This window comes from Trichosurus vulpecula, chromosome 5 (genome assembly GCF_011100635.1).
Source record: "Trichosurus vulpecula isolate mTriVul1 chromosome 5, mTriVul1.pri, whole genome shotgun sequence".
NCBI lineage: Eukaryota > Metazoa > Chordata > Mammalia > Diprotodontia > Phalangeridae > Trichosurus > Trichosurus vulpecula.
Window position 1 is genome coordinate 64,962,264 of NC_050577.1, and position 20,822 is coordinate 64,983,085.

The 20,822-nt window shown below is 41.0% G+C and overlaps 1 protein-coding gene across 1 annotated transcript in view; it reads left to right on the forward strand.

Moving 5' to 3' along the window:
- The first annotated feature begins 1,455 nt into the window (after positions 1-1,455).
- The window catches only part of LOC118850888 (probable G-protein coupled receptor 158), a 29,786-nt gene continuing 10,419 nt past the window's right edge, over positions 1,456-20,822 (forward strand). The window contains exon 1 of the mRNA XM_036760524.1: positions 1,456-2,333. Within this exon, the coding sequence (XP_036616419.1) occupies positions 1,456-2,333 (878 nt within the window). The remainder of the gene's footprint in view (positions 2,334-20,822) is intronic.

Here is a 20,822-nt window from a genome sequence, read left to right on the forward strand (position 1 = left end):
TTCAGTTTTTAAGCTTTGCCAGCAGATGTCTCTATTACTCCCTCATACTTAGGACCAGCCCCAGAAAGTAGTTGTTTTTATTTTTTAACCAAAACTAAGGAAGATGATCTAATAATTTGCCTAAAAAGAGCAGATGTACTGGAAACTGTTTTCCCTCTTTTTTTGAGGTAGAAATGTAAGCCTACTTATTCTTCCCATCTATGTCCCTAGACACAAACCCCAGAGCAAAAGACTACTTTAACTGAAAATATGAAAATATCAATATTATACTCCAAACTAGGTATGCTTGGTAAGCTACAAAATCTCTGCTAAGGTACCATATCTTTTGGCGTTCTTCCTCCTCCTCCTCCTCCTCCTCCTCCTCCACCTCCTCCACCTCCTCCACCTCCTCCACCTCCACCTCTTCCTTCTCCTGCCCCTCCTTCTCTCCTGCCCCCTCCTCCCTCTCTTCCTCCTCCTTCCCTTCTCCTTCTCTCCTCCTGTCCCTCTTTCCTCCCGTCTCCTCTCCTCTTTCTCTCCTCCGAGTTCTCCCTCCGCAGCCTCCTCTGTATCCCTTTGGGTTCAGCACTGGACAGCTCCCTATCTCTGCCCTGTGAAAGGAAGCTTGATGATTGACAGATGAATCGACCATTCAGGGACCAAGATGAGGATGCCGACCTACAAGGCCCCTTTGAGCGCTAATAAGGGGTTGGTTGTAGCCAAGCTGCCTAGTTAACGGACACCCCCCCCCCCCCCCGCCCCCAAGACTGGAGGGAGGGAGGAAAGTGCTACCTTGGACAAACCTAAGTACTTCAATTAACCAGCCACTTAAACATCCTCTCTTCCATGGAGACAAGCACACCTTCCCCCCCTTCCCCCCACCTTCTCTCTCCAAAATATATTCTTGCTTCTTGAGGTTTCCTTGCAGTGCTGTGTGTGTGTGTCTGTGTATGTGTCTGTGCGCGCGCAATCAGAGCCTCCGTGGGAAGTGAATGAGGAGGAGCTTGAGTTGGGGAGGGGGGTGAAGAGGGGGAGAACCTGCCACTGGTTAGATGATGGAGCGGCGCTTGCAGGCGGCAGCAGCAGAAGCATCTCGTTAACACACCTCAATGAAAGCGGCAGTGGAAACGGATGGGGATAAAGACGTAAGCAGGCTAACTATAGCTGCCGTGTAGCGAGATGGGATGTAACCTGCTCAAATCAAGGCTGCGAGGTGCGTAATCCCCAGGGCTAGCCTATTGTGGAAAGGAGATCGCAGTCAGCATTGCCACAGGTGACTTGGTTTCCTGCTTACAGTTGCTTTGAGATCCAGGCTATTTTTAAAAATTCTTATTTTTAAAATCTCCACCTCCTTCCCTTGATACCAGCTGTAGAAGGAAGGCTAATAATAGTAATACTATTACGATTATTAATAAAAAAATTGAAAAGTGACTTCCCATCACCTCTGCTCCCTTCACTCCGAAACAGCCAAGAGACATGGTTTACCCCTTACTCCTTTGCCTCCTGCTTGCTCAGCTGGGATTGGGAGCCGCCGGTTCCAGCCGTGACCCACCAGGACGCCTGGAGCCCCATAGAGAGAGGACCCTTAGAGGGAAGCAGCATGGCCATCAGTCTGCGCGAGCCTCAGACTCTTCGACTCTCTGGAGCCGGTCCATCGACGGCACCATCTTGGCGCAGAAACTCTCCGAGGAGGTGCCCACGGACGTGGCCTCTTACCTCTACACTGGGGACTCCCATGAACTGAAGCGAACCAATTGTTCCGGCCGCTTCGAGCTGGCAGCCGGCCTGTCAGGGAAGTCCCCCACCATGGTCAGCCTGCACCCCTCCTTGCACGGGGCGATGGACACGCTTATCTACGCCACTAACTTCCTCAACATGATCAATAAGTCACTAGAGCAGAACTTGCAGGACGACCTAGAGTGGTACCAGGCGCTGATCCGGAGCATCTTTGAAGATGAGCCCAGTATCTCACGGGCAGCCATTACCTTCAGCACCGAGTCACTGTCCTCTCCAGCCCCCCAGGTCTTCCTTCAGGCCACTCGTGGGGAGAATCATATCCTCCTACAGAACCTGTCCTCTGCTCACCACTTGGCCAACGCCACCCTGGAGGCTGAATGGTTTCACGGCCTGAGGCGCAAATGGAGGCCCCATTTACATCGCCGAGGCTCCAACCAGGGGGCCCGGGGTCTGGGCCACAGCTGGAGGCTCCGGGACAGCTCAGTAGGGGAAAAGAACCAGATCAGGTGGTCTCTGCCCTACCTGGAGTGCGAGAACGGGAGTTATAAACCTGGCTGGTTGGTCACTCTCTCCGCCGCTTTCTACCGGTTCCAGCCTAACGTGGTCCCCGAATTCAGGTAGGAAGAGGAAACAGAGAAAAAAAAACACACCAAAAAACCCCAAACCCAACAAGCTGCTGTGTGTGTGTGTGTGTGTGTGTGTGTGTGTGTGTGTGTTAATGCGCGCGCGCCTGCGCGTGTAAGGGGTGCCTACTATGTTTCTGCTACCCTGCCCCATTCTAGAGATGAGGTGGGGGACCCTTAATGCAAGCATGGTAGGGAGAGGGGAGAGGATGCCCTCCCCATACTTGTAATTCCTAACTACTCAAGAAAAAAAATCCCCTATCTTTTCACCCATTCTGCGTGGGGAAAGAAGAAGGAAATAGGAGGGGTACTCTAACTCCGCTCAATTGGGTCGGGTTTTCGGGGAGGGGTAAGGCTGCTGTTGAATTTAGGAGTTGTGATTAAACGCTGCTTTCCTCAGTCAAGTTAACATAGGGAATACCTGCCTAGAACCCAGGGGAGAGAACCTCTGGTATCCTAGAAGATAAAAGTGGCGGGGACTGGGGAAGGAGGGGACTTCAGCGAGAGAAAGTGAGTTTCTTGTCTTCGTCACTTCTATGTCTGTAACCTCTGCCTCCTTCTAGTGTTGATAGTTTGACTGTCGCCGACGTGTTATTAGTTAGTTACCAGAGCGTATACTTAAAGGCACAATTCCCTCCACGATTTTGTTAAGGGTAGCAAGCACAGGAAATAGATTCTAGGCTAGAGAACCTCGCGCTCTGGTCAGTGGACTCCCTGTGAGCTCAGCCCAGAGCCATCTTTTGCCTTGTATCTCGGATCTTTGAAAGACGAGCTCCTCACCTGCTTTTTACAGCTCTCCGAGTTAACTCAGGGGATGGAAAGAATCAAGCTGGATTTAGGAGGTTTAAATGTTGTGGAAAGGGAATTGTTACTATTTAAAACTATGGCGTTTGATGACAATATGAAATTAGAAAAATAGTTGGTTACCTCCAAAGCTCCTGACCTCGGATGACCCGATCTAGGAACAACCCCCTCTGAAGGGTGGGAGTGAGGACTGCTGAGACAGGATTGAAGTAGGAAGTTCCAGGAGATATCTGGCGTGTGACAAACATTCCCTTCAATTTAACCCTCTTCCAATTCCTTAGACTTTATATATAGAGACTCCTGAGGGGTTTACTTTCTTTCTTTTTTTGTAATAGAGTCAGAAGCCATAAAATTAATATTTTTTAATGCTCTCTCTGGCCGAGAGCGTTAAAGAGCTGAGAGCAGGCAGCTAAACTGATAGAGAGGAGGCAGCAGGATGTAATGATGAAAGCCTTGGACTGGAGGGGATCTTTGCTCTAGTCTGGGACTTAGTCCTGACCTTGCTGTGTAACCTTAAGAGGCCTTATGTGTAAAATCAGGCGATAGTACATGAACCCTTTCCTTTCTCTGATAGGTGATAGCGCTAGAGGAAAAAAAAAAATCTGATTTCCTTTCTATGACCTGTGCAGATCTTTTGGCTTTATGTGCTCTCTCTCTCCCCGCCTCTCTTTATCCCTCCCCCTTCCCCTCCCCCTTCCCCTCCCCCTCCTCCTTCCCTCCCCTTCTCCCTCTCCCTCTCTCTCCCACTCCTCCCCTTCCTTTTGCATCTTGGACACGCCCCCTCCCCCCAATCCTTTACTACTAGAAGCGATTATCTCATTGCTTCTTGATTACTGCACAGATCCTATTAGGAAGAGTTGAGCCCAGGTGCAAACTTCTTGCCATTTAATTTGCTTGGAAGATCAGTTAGGTGCCTTGAATTCCTAGTGTCTGTGGCTTGTAGGAGAGCCCTTTCCCAAGGCATCCAAGGCAAAGGAATTGCAGGGATTCTTGAGTTGGAATGGAACTTTTGTACTGAAAAGAATTTTACAAAGAATTTCTATGACAAAGTTGTATCTCGGATCTCTGAAAGTGCTTTTTACAGCACTCTCGGTTATGGATTGTAGTTTGTTCCAGGTCTTTCTTTTAAGCATTTGTGCTGAAAAGATTTTAGATCTCAGGCCAAATATTCGGGATCTTCAACTAGCTAAGTCCCAAAGCTGAGGAAGCAGAAGGCCCCAAATTAGGCAACAGAATGCACTTTCTTATACCATTCTCTTTCTTGGGTCCAGAGAGCAGTTTCTGAGAACAGGGCACCAACTGAGAGTCATTCTTCAGCTTTTAAAGACATGAAGCAGGTCAAATTTAAAGTAGAAGTTAGCCAGCAGGGGTCATCCAAGTAACAGAACAAGATACTTCTTTTTCCCATAGACCCTTTAGCATCATACTCTATGATTTCCAAAGGTTGATGGGGGTGGAGTTTTGATACATAGCCAAAGCACCTATCTATGGATGCCTGGAACACGGACAGTTTAAATACTCTGTTCAATTCAAATGTTCAATTCTCAAGCATCTTTTAGGGCAATAAGAGATGAGAAGCAGTTAATAGAACTAAAAATAGATCTTTGTTTTATATATTTAAGGTAATATTTACATGAGACTCATTCCCTTTTTTCATCTCTAAACTCATAAAAGGAAGAGTCATTTCAAACTCTTAGTCATCTAATGTGGATTTTTTGGCACTACTTTAAAATAGCAGAGAGATATGGACACAAAAGATAATAGAGTGAGACTCAAATGAATCATTTCTTGGAAACTAGGAGGCCAGTCAAGGGATTATGTTAAAAAAGAGTATTTTGTAACTCAGTAATTAAAAAAAACCTCAGTAACAAAAAATCTATTGATAAATGACATACAATATTTATGAGAGAAAAGCCAACAAAATATCTTTAACTCTCAATTTGATAGTCCAGAATATTTTTTTCCTTAGAAGATTCAGCCACTTGGACCACATTATTTGTAGAGTAAGTAAGTCTAAAACATTAAATCTTAAAACAAAGTAGAGAAACTACTCAATTATTGTTATCATTTATATTTATCACTCTGAGGAATATTCCAAATAATTTTTAAAATCTCCTTTCTGGATATGAATGACAGAAGTATACTAAGGTTCAAAATTTAGTTTAGAATGTAGATGAGAAGCAGACATTAATTTCCTATCTCCTTTTCATTCCAAAAATTTGCATGCAATTCCATTCAACTGAATGTCTCTTGATTCATTGATTATGGACACATGATATGAACACATTTAAATTGATTTCAGCAAAAATTAATTGAGTACTTACTATGTTGAAAGCCCTGGGCTAGAAGCAGTAGATATAGGGAGAGAGATGTAAAATGAATAAGATATAATTCTCTCAGCATAATCTTATAGAGTATATAATAAAATAGCTAGTACTTATAAATAGCAGTTTTAAGTTTTCCAAGTGGTTTATAAATATCTCATTTAATCCTCACAACAACCCTGGGAGGTAGGTGCTATTAGTATCCCCATCTTAGAAGAGGAAACTGAGGCAGGCAAAGTATAAGTGACTTTCTCAGAATTCTAAGTGGATTCTAAGTGGATTCTTGCTCAGGATTTTAAGTGTCTGAATCCGGATCTGAACTTGGTCTTCCTGACTGCAGGTTCAGGGTTCTTTCCATTTCACCACTGGGCTGTTAATAATAATAGAGTGCTCCTTACTTCTATGCTCTTTCAATTACTTAGATAACATAATAGATCTAGAACTTGAAAGAAATTTAGATGCCATCTAGTCCCAACCCTTTTCTAGTTGAGGAAATTGGGGTCCAGGGAGATTCAATGACTTGTCCTTTATGGCACAAGAAGCCACTGTTTGATAGTAAGAAGAACAGTAGTATAAAGTTAATAATTGAATCTAACTTCTTCCTAGGTTACGATAGATTGGTGAGGCAATTTAGTCAGATTTGTTTTCTCCAGTCTGTGTTCAATTGTCAATTAAACCACAAGGAACCTGAACATAAACATTAGATCATGTCTAGTTGAGAAAATAAGCAACTTTTGGATAGAGAGTAGGCCTATTTGGATCACAATTCTTTCTGGATGTGAGTGTCATTTCAAAATCCTATATGACAATAAATGGTCTCCTTCTGAAGGTAAGAGGGGTCATCTGAAATTAGTTGTCAAACTTTGGAAGAAAATTTGAAGTTCATGAATCACAGGTATCATAGAATCATAGAATTGTGATATCTCTCTCACGTTTAACCTAAGTCCTTCCTAGTACAATTTTCATTCAGGTTCTTTTTTTCCCCCTTAGTGGAGATGAAGACTAATGGTCAGCATTCTCCTTATAGTAATTACATGTTCATAGATTTCTGGACAGTTAAATTATTCTCAATAGTTATAATCATATCTGAAATGTAAAATGTATTTCCTGGTGCAGGTAATGGTGTCAAGGCATACCCATCAGACCAAGGTAGAGAGTAAGTGGCAACTGAGTGTCAGACCAGTATGGATTGACTATTTAAGTGACTTACAGAAGGAAGTATTAACAATAGTGTCAATGAAAAGTTTTGGATTCTATTCTCATCATGATGTAATTTAATGACTTACTGCCTCAATTGGTGCATTTGATACTCAATGAAGGGGACCAATTTAAGGCCCAATAGCACTATTAGAGATTTCCTACTGCAGAAGAGGAACTCTAAACAAAGCATATCTTGGGATCCCAATATTGGCTCTTTCCTATGACTCATTACTGTGAGGTGGGCAGCTGGTGGCTCCCTAAATACCTAGTCTATGGGAAACCCCAATTGAGTAAAAAGAAGGCCTGTCATACTGGTCCTTTTGGATTACAAATTCAGAGGTCTTCAGAGGGACCTTATAGCCACATCCTATATTTTCTCTTGATCTTCTTACACATCTCCCCTACTTTGTCTCCACTTGACTCTGATAATGATTGATTTGTTTATATAAAAATAATACCAAATAATTAAGTCACCAAAACTGCTGACTATTTTGGCTAATTGTCATGGAGCATTATATATATGTATATACATACATTAGCACAATAATAATATATAATATCATTAAGTGTGTATCAGATTAACTTTGTTGTAGGTTTTACATAATTACCACACTAAATTTTATTTATGTTTGTAATCTTAGTTTGTTGCTCAAATCACCTTGTCATCTACTCACAACTTAGATATTAGCCTGCTACATTGATCAAGATATATTGATAAGGAAGTTATATCATTTTCTCCTTGGGTCCTCTCTGAGCATGGTTGACCTATGCTTACAGTGAGAACAATGGATGAGAGACTGTTTAGGACTATCCAACAGTGGGGTTACCCTTTCCTTGAGGTATTCTCAGAGTTTTCACAGAAACATTTTTGAATTGCCTTAATGTTCTTATCTTAAAAAAAACCCACCACATTTTCAGCCATTTTGGTGGTTTTCTGATTTTCAAAGACTGTTTTTTGCCCAGCAGCTGGGGCAATGTGTTATTGTACTATTCGTCAGAATAAGCATTTGTGAATAGAAATGGGATTTCTGAAACAGTGGAATATATATTTCTGTTACTTAGGAGGCCTTAGGTATAAATGTTTCAGTTCACACTTTTAAAAAGAATTGTCATGTGTCCTTGGGTTCTAATTCAACAACTTTCAATTGAGAAGAAATTTAGAAAGGTGTACACTATTCTTTGGTCTGCTTACTAAAGGATCACTCTTTTTCTTCATGAAAACAATGACCCTGGACAACACACTTCTTTGAAAACAGACAACACCCCCACTATATTAGATCAGGTGGCTGTTAATAGAATCAAGCATTCCATTTAAAAATAAGAATATTCAGCCAGAGCAGATAAAACCTCAGTTTCTATATCTAGAAAAGTCAGCTGAAATTTACTCAAGGCCAACAGAAAGTTGCTGCCTCATAGCTTTCTAATCTAAGGACTACAACAAACATCTAAACCTTCCATCAAGATAATTGTATAAACATTTTTGGAATGCCTTAAAGTTCTTTTCTTTAAAAAAAGGCTACCATGTTTTCAGCCAATTTGGTTGGTTTTCTGATTTCCAAAGACTTTTTCAACCAGAATCTTGCTGTTTGCTGAAACAATCTTTTGGAAGTAGAAATGAGATTTCCAAAATGGTGAAATTTATTTGAGGAGTAGTCTTCTCCACTGGAGAAGGACTTGGGGTTCTTACTTATTTGATTTTATAGTTTCAACTGCCAGATAAGCCCATGTTACTCTCAGCATTGGAAAGCCAGCTGAGTTTACTATGCACTTTTCAGGGTTTTAAGGATTTCTCATTTCAGGCCCAATAGCACTAACTCCAACCTATCTTGTATTTTAATATGACATTGTAACACACAGAGATGCCAAGAAGTGGCAGCTGCAATTGTTTTTCAGGCCAATGTGTCTTTAGTATGAGGGTGCTGATGGCCTTTATCTCACTGCAAAAGTGGGTAGATCCAATGTATGCCTCTTTTCAGTCCTGGGATGATGTTTCTATGATTATTTAAGCAGAATAGTTACCCAGTGCGTCAGGATCATGATAACCTTGACAGTGTAATTGCCATCATCTGAAAAGAGGAAACTTGGTGGTAATGAGAATAGACTCTGGTGTAAATAGCCTCATTAGGCACTGGTTGTGTACAATCCTGACATTTTCTTTGAGAAATGATTCCTTTGTTTTTTCTGTCTTTTTGTTCCTTCTCTTTCCTTCCCTTTCCTCTCCTACCCCTTTTACTATTGCTAACAGATATTTTATACATGTGCTTTCTTATTTAGCTAAATACTTACAAATCCAACAATCCTTCCCTGACATAATGAATCCTGTAATAAAACCTTGGCTAACTAGAATGCTTAGAGAAATGGATGTTCAGGTAAATTGGGTTTTCAATTTAACTGGAGTTTAGACAGAAATCCTCATTAGTTTCACATTCCAAAAAGCTTTATTTTTTTAAAAAAAGCTTTATTGAATTAGTTTATATTTCCTTCATTCTTCCTTTTATTCATCCATTTATTTGTGAACCCCACCCCACCTCACCCCCTTTCTCCCTCTCTCCCCCAGGTTGGAAGCATAGTGGTACTTACTGACCAATTCTGATTGACAAGGGAGCTTTAGTCTGTTAAGTTTATAACCTGACTAGTTCAAACCTTCTTTAGGCCACCCGGTGGTCCGCAGCTCCCGCAAGGATCACCATATTAATATTTAACTTTGTATGGGCACTTGATGGGGTCAGCTCACTGAACAGCTCAAACCTCCCAGCTTAAGAAATATACCAGCCTCAACTGACTCAGTAGCAATGATTACAGGTGTGTACTAGCATGCCCAGTGGCATACTTACTTATTTTAAAAAATTCTGAATTTAACAAGCACCAAATAAACTGAGCATTTCTACGTGTAACCAGAGATTTATACCACATGCAGTTGAATTTTCCTTCAAGGATTCAACATATTCCTCATGTTACTTTCAAAGCTGGCCTGTCTGTGCTTCCTACTGATGTTCTATTCTTTTCTGTGCATGTATAAGTCTACATGCAAGGCACTGTGAAATAGTAGATAGAGAGCTGGCCTTTGAGTCGGGAAGACCTGGGTTCAGTTTCCACCTCTGACACAGACTAGTTGTGTGATCCTCAACAAGTCACATAAACAGGGCCTCAAACATCTCTGAAAATTTTAAATTGCAGAGAAGGTACCAATGTGCATTAAGGGTGAAGTTCTTCTCTGGGAGCTCCTTGAACTGATGAAATCACCGGGCCATTAAAAAACAGTGACAACACTTTATTCCTGGAGGAGGCACACTGTGGATTAAAAAAAAACAAACATCTCCAATATTGATTTCTTATACAGGATCTATAGGAAACTGAAAGAAATATGTAAGATCAAAGGCCATTCGCCAGTAAAGAACAGCATGGCTGGGGTTGGCTAGAGAGAGGAGGCCATGGAAGGCACTCAAAAATCAGGTCCTGGAACAGCACTTTCAGAGTTGAAAGATTATGTCCTCCAGGAGGTGGGGTGAGATTGGGGGTGAAGTGGTAGAGACAACAGTGAAGAGATGTCCAGAGAATGGATGTTGGGAGAGCAGATTTCAAAGGACTCACAGAAAGGATAGATAGGAACTTCCAGGTGAGCCTATGGGTAGGGGCTAATGTTTGCATTCTGTTCTGAAACTGTGGGAAATTGCTTAAACCTTCAGTGCTGCAGGCAACAATAAATTGCAAAGCAGTCACTGATATGCATTGGTAGCAGTTTCCTCTCTGGGAGAAATCATGTCCTGTCCCTTTCCCACTGCACAGCAAAGATTTACACTTGAATTTAAAAAAAACTCAGCTTCATAAGTGGAGATTGGAGAGATGGGTCTAGGCAGCATTGTATGGGAAGAGAAATCTGAGGGTTTTAGTGAAATGTATGCTCGATGTGAGTCAATAGAGTGATTATGGCATCCTAGAAAGTTAATGTTACATCAGATTTCATAGAGAGATAGTGTCTACAATTAGGGAAATGACAACTCCACTATATTCTGTCCTGCTGTTCTGGTAGTTTGATTGGCTAATGCCTTATATGATTGCTGAGACTCCCATTATGATTCAAGGGGCCACCAATGTATGAAATCCTAACAGCAGAATGAAGGCTAAATTATGGTCCAAACCCTTGCATGGTATTGGACCTATTTATTGCTTATTGTATACTGAAACCATTAGTCCAATAGCCATTCTTGGAGATTTCTTTCCTCGGTGCAAGAGATACTCATATTAATCTATCATAATGTTGAATTAATAGTTTTTACTGAAGTACATCGTAATCTATTGTAAATTCTTAGTTTCTTAAAAATTCAACCTTTCTCCTTTTTGTTACTTTTGCAAAAAGTCTTACTGTGCAAACTTTGCTACTCCTGCCCTCTCCCTTTAATCTCTGACCCTAATGCAACATATTATAGCTTCTTTGAGGTCAGTATTAGATATTGAGAGAAACTGACAAAGTATAGGCCTTCCAGCTAGCTAGCAATCCATTTGAGTCTAAGGGTCTAAGGTTCCTGAGGATATCAAATGTGTGTCAAGGTCAAGTTGTCCAAAAGACCAATAATGAATTCAGAAAGGCTTGTGATGAGCTCAGCTACCTGTACCCCAGATATCCGCTCTCACCAAAATTTCAAAGTCAGATTAAGAACAATACTGATAAATGTCAGAAACAAAGAATTTCCTCAATATATTCTTTTTAAAAAAACTTCACTGGAATGTCTGTAAAATGTGAATCAGGGTTTGCTTTCATGTTTCAGTGGTTTAGTAGTAAAGTTTACCATGCATCTCTTCATTTAGGGTGAATTTGTTGCTAAGTATTGGAGCATAGGCAGGAGAGACTGAACATTTCTTCAAGTACAACTCTCAAAACTGACATATCTGGTCAGACTTTTTTTGGAGGACTATGTACAGTTCTATACACCACATTTTTAGAAGAACAGGGATAACTTCAATGAACATGAGGGTGACCAAGATGAATTAAGGTTTTGAAATAATGTTTGTATGAGGATACATTTAACTTGGGGATCAATCCCATCTCCAAAAATAGTTGGGGAAATAACTGTCTTCAGATATTTGAAGGGTTGTCATGTGGGAGAGGAATGGATTTTCTTCTGTGTGGTACTCCAGGGCAGAACTCATAGCAAGGAGTGGAAGTTGTAGAGAAGCCATTTTAGGCTTGGTGCAATGGAAAATTTCTGATAATTAGATATAGTAATCTATGAAAAAGTAAATATGACTGACTTGGGAGATGTCTTCACCAGAAGTTTTAAAGCAAAGGCTAGAAGACTGCTGGGTAGACAAGGTTCTAGGTTGAATGATTATTTTTCCATCTCCGGTTTGAACTAGATGGATTTTGGCGTTCCTTCCAGCTCCTGAGATTCTTTGATTTTGTGATTGGCCAGTTCGCTGACCACCAGGAAAGGAGTATTTCCACTTGGTGTTTATTTACAACTAAATTCTGACAAAGCCAAAAAGTTAAGGAGAAAGGAAAGGGAGAAAGAAGAGACAAGAAGGACAGAAAGGAGAAAAAAGAAAAAGAGACAGAAGAAGGTAGATAGCAATGGTTAGGGGAGACTAGAAGGACAAAGGTGGAGAGAAGCAGACCTATTGACAATAATGGGAAGTGACAGCAGAGAATTGAGATGGTTAAAAGGGAACAGACTAAAGAAAACTAAAGAGAATAGCCCAGCAGAACTGGACCATTCAGCTCAACACACCTAATAATCCTAGTGGGCATCAGTGAGGAGTGTGACGGAAGGAACACCAACTGGAACAGGTCTGGGGGGGTGCAGTCAAAGGGAAAGTGCTACCCACTTCATAGTCCTCAAGGGCATCCTGTACTCTACTAATGGAACACCAACAATCACTGTCTGTACAAGTGAGTGAAAAGAGTCCACAAAATTCCACTTGCTTCAAGAGCTTCATAGGACATGACTGTATTCTGGTAAATGTAGAGCTGGAGTCACATTAATGATATGGTGTTTTTTTGGGGGGATTGGGTGATTATTAGTACAAGGACAAGCTAAGCCATAATACTTTACTCTTCATTGTGTATATACAGTCAAACGCATATGGGGATATAGCAAGAGTCCTTCTACAGTGTGGGTTGCAAGCCTTTTTCAGGAAAAAAGCAAGGCAAAAAACATAAAAAACGCCATGCTGACCTTAAAGAGAAAGTGGAGATCTGGATATAATTTGAAAAGGGCAAGAACAGGACAATTCTGTTGGACTAATGCAATACTAGTTAATGTATATTCTGTGACATCTAGGCTCAGAAAAGGATATCTGCACAAATTATTTGCAGATTTTGATTCAAATGAAGCCACTGATCACTGTTATACTACATGTGTGGCTAAATTAGGGCACCTAGACTTTGTCTTATATGAGGTTTTTTAAGTAAGCATTTATCAGGCCTCTAAACGGTGGGCCTACAAATATAGTTCCTTCCCAAAAAGATCTTACATTCTTTCAAGGGAAACACAATGAATACATGTAAGTAACTATAAAACATGCTCTAAGTAAGTACAAGGTTATTTCTGTGGGGTAGGAGTATGGGGAAGCATCATTAGGTAAGGAGAAAGATCAGAGGGTGCCCTTAGTTTTGGCTCAATGATGATTAAAAATATAAAATATTTCATTATTGAAATATGTAACTGAAAATATGAAGAATATGGAGAAGCATGGGGAGACTTTTATGAACTGGTGAAAAGTGAAGCAAGGAGAACAATGACTACAAAAATGTAAATGAAAACAACAACAAAACTGAATTCTGAGTAATTATAACCAACAAGCTTGGTCCCAAAGAAGAGATGTGATAATGCTACACATTCTCCTAAAAGAAACCCTATGGATCACCATCTTCCTCTACTGAAGTCTTTGGTTATTGGAAGCTTTCACCTGGAGCTTTTGAAGGTTCCATATCTGGACCTTCCATTTAGAGGATGCAAGCCTACGTATGTATGTATCTATATATCTATGTGTATGTGGATGGATGTATGCATAGGGAAAGTCTTTGGACTGGCTCTTTGCTGTTTTTGTATTTCTAGTGAAGGAACATTTCATGATGAAAGGCTTATCTGAGGACAGACAGCAAAGCTATCTATCCTGTTACTGGAGGAAGTCTAGGGCACAGATTCAAGAGTTATTGAGCTGTGGATTTTTTCTTTCACTGAACTCTTCCTGGGCTTGCCTCAGTTTTCTCAACCTTAAAACATGGATAATATTAGCAGTGAGTGACCTCCTGGAAAATGGTTATTTGTAAGCCCCAAGGGAGCAAGGAATATATTTCCTGTATTTTTTAGTATCCTGAGTTTCTAGTCTCGTGGCTGACACATAGTAGGAGCACAAGGAATGTTTTCTACTGTGGCTCTTTTGGAGATGTTGTTAAAAAACCCTACATCAATGTTGGCACCAGTATTGCTATGTACAATTTAGGTTGAATTTAAAATAATTTTCTGCCTCAGAGTTTTTTTTTCAATCATCCCATTTTAGCTGCCACTTTCTCCTCTTTCCTTCCAGTGACTGCCACTCTGTTTGTTTCCTGCTCTGTTGCACGAGGTTGCCAGTTTCCTCTCTGTGCCAATTCGGCTAAAGCAAAAGCATAAACTTCAATCTTTTTCTAACCATTTCACACCTGCCAGTCATAAAAAGCAAACAAAGAAATGAGGAAATTTGAGGAGGAGGAGGAGGAGGCTTGAAATATTCCTGCACTTAACTTGGTTTGGTGCATTCCCGGTATACAGGGTTGAATCTGTAAAGTGAAAACATTCCTAAGTCATGGCAAACAGGTGAAAGGAATGAAAGTTGGGGGTGAGCCTTTAGACCCCAGATTTATGTCACTAGCTCACCTGAGATGAAACCCTACATTTCCCTGACTTCTTGGAGGCTGACTGGCGGCTGTTCATCTCATCCATAATTTCATGCCACATGGTCACTCTTGCATTCTGCAGTGAGTTCAGTGACCTCAAAGGTTGGGGCTGTCTGGATGAACAGCCAGCTGAAGGCACAGGCCAGAACAGAAGAGAGTAGAAAAATGAAGACCTGAGACATAACAGCAGAGGAGCATTTGCTCTAGGTCTAGGAGGAAAAAAAGATGTATACGGGTGGGGGTGCAATGGAGGCATGTAACTCTACATCAGGGACATTAGCAACTGAGAATTAGAATTCTAGGTTTCAGAAATATAAAAATTCCACCTCATCATAAAAGTAGAATTCAGTCATTCACTATTGACCTTTATTTCTTAGAATAGGGGCCTTGCTTCTTGTTACATGTGTGATGGTGTATAAAACTTCCCCTGAATTGTAAGAGAGGATAGCATATGCTTGTTAACTTCTGCCTGTTTTCCCTGTCTGTATCTCTTTGTTTCTATCTCTCTGTCTCTATTTCTCTTTCTTTCTGAATGTGGACCGATAAAGCAGCATTTAGTGTACTAGGTAGAACATGAATATTAAGAAATCAGGTTTTAGTAGGTGAAGGAAAGTCAGGTGAAAGAAAGGACTCCATGGGAAGCAGGACCAAGGGACAAGAAAGTCAAGGTTCTTTGAAGGAATAGGGTTGGCAGTGCCAGCAAAGTAGACCAGGTAGCTGCCTGTAATTGTGTGTGCTTATAGGGTACCATAAAACCTACCTTCTGCCCAATCCCTACCTAAAAATCTCCACCTTGAAGATCCTTATCCTGGAGATATAGAAATTCTTTAAACAGTGATTAAATGTTAAATTATAAGTATATGAAGTGTCCCAAGAATACTTACTAATGAGGTCTTTGTGACCCCATTTGGGGTCTTCTTGGCAAAGATATTGGAGTGGTTTGCCATTTTCTTCTCTAGCTCATTTTACATATGAGGAAACTGAGGCAAACAGGATTAAGTGACTTGCCCAAGGTCACCCAGCTAGTGTCCGAGGCCAGTTTTGAACTCAGGTCTTCCTGACTCTAGGCCTGGGACTCTATCCACCGCATCATCCAGATCTCCCAGTAAAATATTACTCTTCTTTTACAGATAGGGAGACTGAGGTTCAGAGAAGATAACACAGCCAGTCAGTATTGGAGCCAGGAGCTGAATCTAAGCTTCCTTCTCCCTAATCCTGTGTTCTTTCTACCATAGGTCATAGGCTAAATGCCTATTCAAGAACCTGAAGCCTTTTAGAATTAAATCAAAACACTGTGTGAAAGTGGAGGGTGGAGATGGACCTCATCCAGCTGTGAGTCTCCAGCCTTCTGAAGTACTGGAGTAACAGAACGTACAGACCAGCTGTGTCCTACAGGGGTCAGCACACTCCAGTCCCAGGCCAGCACTGCCTCTCTGCTCTTACACTGTGGCAGATTTGTCCTTCTGACCATCCTTTACTGACCCCTAGATTCCCTATTTTGGGTGCACAACCAAGTGGCTAAGTTTATTTTGTCTAATTCTAATTAGAAAACCATTCATAGGAACATAGATTTAAGATATGGAAGGGAGTTCTGACCACTTTGTGTTACCAATGAGGAAATAGCTTCAGAGAGCTGAAGTGATGAGCCCAGACCCATATAGATAGTAGGTAGCAGATCCAAAGGTGAGTGTCTTGACACCCAATCCAGGGTTCTTTTCACTGCACTATACATCTCTCATTTCATATTGCCATTTCTAGACTCAAAATTCAACAGCACCAAGGAATATCCTTCCCCTGAACAATTTTCTCCTGAACTGTCTGTTACCTAAGCATTCCTGTTCATTGAGGTTTTGCTGTGCTTGAGAGTATTTGCAGCCTGTCCTGATTATGCTTGGTAACCCACAGTTTTTCCAAAATCTATAGGCTTTAGGACTACAAGAGATCTTAGAAGTCTAGTTCAATTCCTTCATTTTACAAATTGATGCATTGAGGACCAGAGACCTGGAGCTGCTTGCCTAAGTCACACAGGAAGTAAGCAGCTGCTAAAGGATTTGAGTACAAATCCTCTGACTCTGGTCCTTGTTATTAGATCGCATCTGGCTCTGCCTGTTTCACACTTCAGATTTTCACATAGATTATATAGGTCTTCCTAAAGAAGGCTGGACCCGATTGCCAAAAAGCCTTCCAAGAGCATGGAGCCAGGCAGAAGATGTTTGTCACTATGTGAAATGTTGGCAAGTATCTCTGGACCAGGCAGTTGAAAGGTGGCCTGGGGGAGAAGAGTTTCTTTGTGTTTGAGAATGTGGTGCAGTTATGAAATTTTTCAAGATCTTTCCGATTAGGGAGTAGGGAGAGCAGTTTACAATTCATTTTGCTATAATGATGTATTGCTATGTTTAAAACTATCAAACTAGCCGCTAGGTTGGGAAAACAAGCTTAAATCAATTCCTGGCAGTGTCCTTTGAAGAAGACTGAGTGCCAACAAGGAGAGATAGAAGGAGAGATGACTTTCACAAAGACCTCCCACTTAAACTCAACTCTTATGAGGTGAAATCCCTTTATAAAGACATTCTGTAACAGGGATCTATCATACCTAATTCCAAAGAATTTCTTGTTTGTAGAAATGCAGTACAATTGAATGTGACCCTATAGACTTTAAAAAGCATTTCCTGTCACCATTACAAAAGAAGGAGAGAAAATAAACTATTTCCAATCTTAATGAGGACTAGTTTCCAATGGAAAAACCATGCCTGATTGCTAGATAGTCTGTAATTACCATCATTATTAATGTTAACTTATCACTCAGGTTACAGCTCAGTTAAGTGCTACTGACAAGTTGGGTGAATATCAGTTTGACACCATGCTGATGAGCCAACTTCTTCTATTATGCTGCTGACATACCAGAGCTCAACCTATTTCTAAGTAGTCCACTGAAGTCCTGGGAGAATTATTTTAAACATTAGAAATAACCATTTACCTATTTATCCCAGACACTGACTGAATACATTTAATTCGTGTGTACACAAGATAAAGCATCTTTCAGGATCATAGAAGTATCCTTGACCTCATGGTAAACAGGACTTAAATAGAGAATTTGGTTGAATGTAAGGCTAACTATGGTTCCATATAATTAAACACTGAAGCGAACAAGCCAAAGGAATTGACTTATCTCCAATCATAGAGAACTTTAAATTTAAGAAAGACTATTTTGCTTTCATTCATTGGATAACTCATCTTCTTGGAAGCAGGGGGCTAGATCGGATGGCTTTTTGTGGTTCCTTTTAGCTCTCCGATTCTCTGAATCCATAGATAATCCTAACATCTGGGGAAATGACACTATTTGGTGGATATGGAGCCATGTTATGGCATTTGTTTCCTGGGGTTGTGGGGGAGTGGGAAGGTGACTTAGGCCAGTCTTCATTTGGGATTAGTCAACTCTCTTTTGTGAGTTATAAAAGCAGGGTGAGAGAGTGATTAGGTTTTAGAAGGAAAGGAGTAGTCTTCAAAATGTTCATGAGGACACTCCGAGAGTGGACATTGCTTTTAAGGTTGCCTTATCTACCAATTATACTCTGGGTGATAACTATATAATGAAAACTGTCTTCCACATGTAGCATGGGAGTGTCATTGTATGATGGGAAAGGAGGCAGAATAGAGATCTCTAACCTTTTCTCACCCCACACTTCCCCAAGGGAGTCTTTAGTTCCTTTCAAGCAGGCTATTGGGGCCAGAAGCTTGGCTACCTGCTTTTCTCAGAGAGAGGGAGTCCTGGGCTAGAACTAGCTATAACTACTCCATGGAATATTATTAGTCTAGAGAATGAGGTATTTAGGTTTAAACAAACTTCTGATTGCTGAGTCATTAATGGATGAAGCAGGACTCCAAACTTTGTATCCAAGGCTTCACTCCCTTCCTACCTAATACCAGTCCCACAATGAACAGACATAGCATGTAGCAAAGAACCCATTTATCCAAGTCCCTAGCAAACAAATCAGAGAAAACATATATAGGAGAATACATACCACACAATACAGAATGAGTCCTCTCGTTGGGAGCAAGGTAACTCAACTCTTGCCAACTCTGTCCCACCCCTTACACAGTTTTGGGGAATTGGTCTCCAGCCAATGAGGAGAAATTCCCGTACCAATGGGCTTTGGGATTCAGATTACTACTACTATTAGTATTATTACTTCAATTAATAAAGGATTTTTAAATACTGTGTACTAAGAACTATTACATATACCATTTTACCTATGATTTTCTAGTGCAACCTTGGCACATTTTTAACTTAGTGGATAAGTCTAACAAGGGTTGCCTGAGTCTCAGAAAGATTGTAATTCGCTCATGGTCTTAAAGTAGTAAATGTCAGAGGCATTGTTTGAATCCAGGTCTTCCTCTTTCCAAGTCCAGCATTTTGTACCCTATGTCACCCTGTTCCTCTAATACTTTACTTTTTCCTCTTAAAACAGATCAGAAAATAAGAAATACTGTAACTCTATATGATAATATGTATACTATACAGTGACAAATGTGTATGTAGAGCTGAGTATATACATACTGGCATTCTTCTGTGGAAGGTTGGATATGTCATCATTAATTATTATCATTATTAATAACAATATTTACATCAATGCCAAGATTGCAACGGGAATTCTACTTGGAATCCATGGCAAAGTTTCAAAGCCTATTCTGTCCCTTCAGTCTCATCGAATGTCAACTCTCCAAATGGAAGTTTTTAAAAGAAGAATGCAAAACAACTTTCACTCCAGATCTCATAATGTCCTATTTCAAGACTGGCTGCGTTGTCATTGATGAGTAGAGGAATGGTCTCAGGACTTCATAGGAAAGGCACCAACAGGTGGTGTATATACTTCAAGAAGTTAGGGGAGTGGGGAAGGAAGAGAAAGGGTACCGTGTACATTGTTCCATGCCTGCATTATATCACTAGACGAACTGATCTCTTCACTGTACTTACTGCCTTTGGACTTCCCATTTTAGAGTGTTCGGGTAGGAGAAGATGAAAGAAGGGAGGTTGGGGGTGGGCCTGCTTAGTGGGATTCACAGTTATTACTCAGGCAGTAAAAAATTCTCCTACTGCAAGGCAGGACCACACATTTACCCAACAATCACATCAAGTGGGAATGAGATCAGCTGTCACCTAAGTGACCTATGTTGGCCAAAGGTCAAGGTTTGTAGGTGGAAAAGGTTTGTTGAGTAAGAGGGTGGGAATGGAGTCCCTCTGGTTCTTTTATGGAAACTATTTTGCTCTATAAATTGAGGGTATCAATCCCTTACTATTGTGGTTCCTACTATCTTTTCCCTTCTCCCTTCCCATCTCTTTTTTCCTCCTCTTTCCCTGCTAAGGTAAATCCTTAATCAGTATACGGTGCAGGTGGGGGTGGTTCTCAACCTGGGTCCATGGACCCTTCCCTCCACAAGGAATCTGTGAAAGGATTTCAGGGGATCTTTGAACTTGGATGGGAAAAATTACATCTTCATTTCAACAGCATTGTTTTCCTTTGCAATCCTGTGCATTTTATTTTATGGACTTAAAAACATTATTTTGAGAAGGAGTCAGTGACAAGAAAAAGGTTAAGAATCTCTTGTCTATACCTTCTCTCTTAGCTTGAATAAGCACAAGGGGCCCAGCCTTTGGCTATTTCTAGTCATAATACATGTTTTTGAATAGAATTAAGTGCTTGTCTTGTTAATGGCATGGTTCTAGGTCTCCGAGAAAATTTAGATTAGAGGAGGGCTTTGCTTTCGTGGAGTTTACTGTCAGGTAAGGATGTGGGGAATAGTGGAGTGCTCTTGGTTTCACAACGTTCTCCTCTGACTGGTATTGATTAAACCCCAGGAGCACTTTTGGCTGGCAGTCCTTACTCAACTGACACTTATTCTACATTGTCCTGTAAAACTTGTAGAGTGCTGGTTTTAGAGCATGGGGTCAGGAAGACTTGGGATCCAGGCCTGCCTGCCTCTAGCACAGACTAGCTGTGTGACTGGGCAAGCTACAGCCTCTCAGGCCATGCAAAGACAGTAAGTTAGTGCTTCCCCTTCTATTCAGGGGGTACATGCATTGGGTATTGCCCACAATGGTTCAGATCTTACACTTCTCCCTCTCCCCTACCCCTGCCACATGGGGTAGAGGTTGGCACACAAAAGAATTTAAGAATTACAAAACGCAACTTTATGGATTTACTCCAACCTGTTGGTTATGGACAGGCTAAAGAATAAACCTCCTTCCTCTCGTGTCAGTCATGTTAAAACATAGCCCAT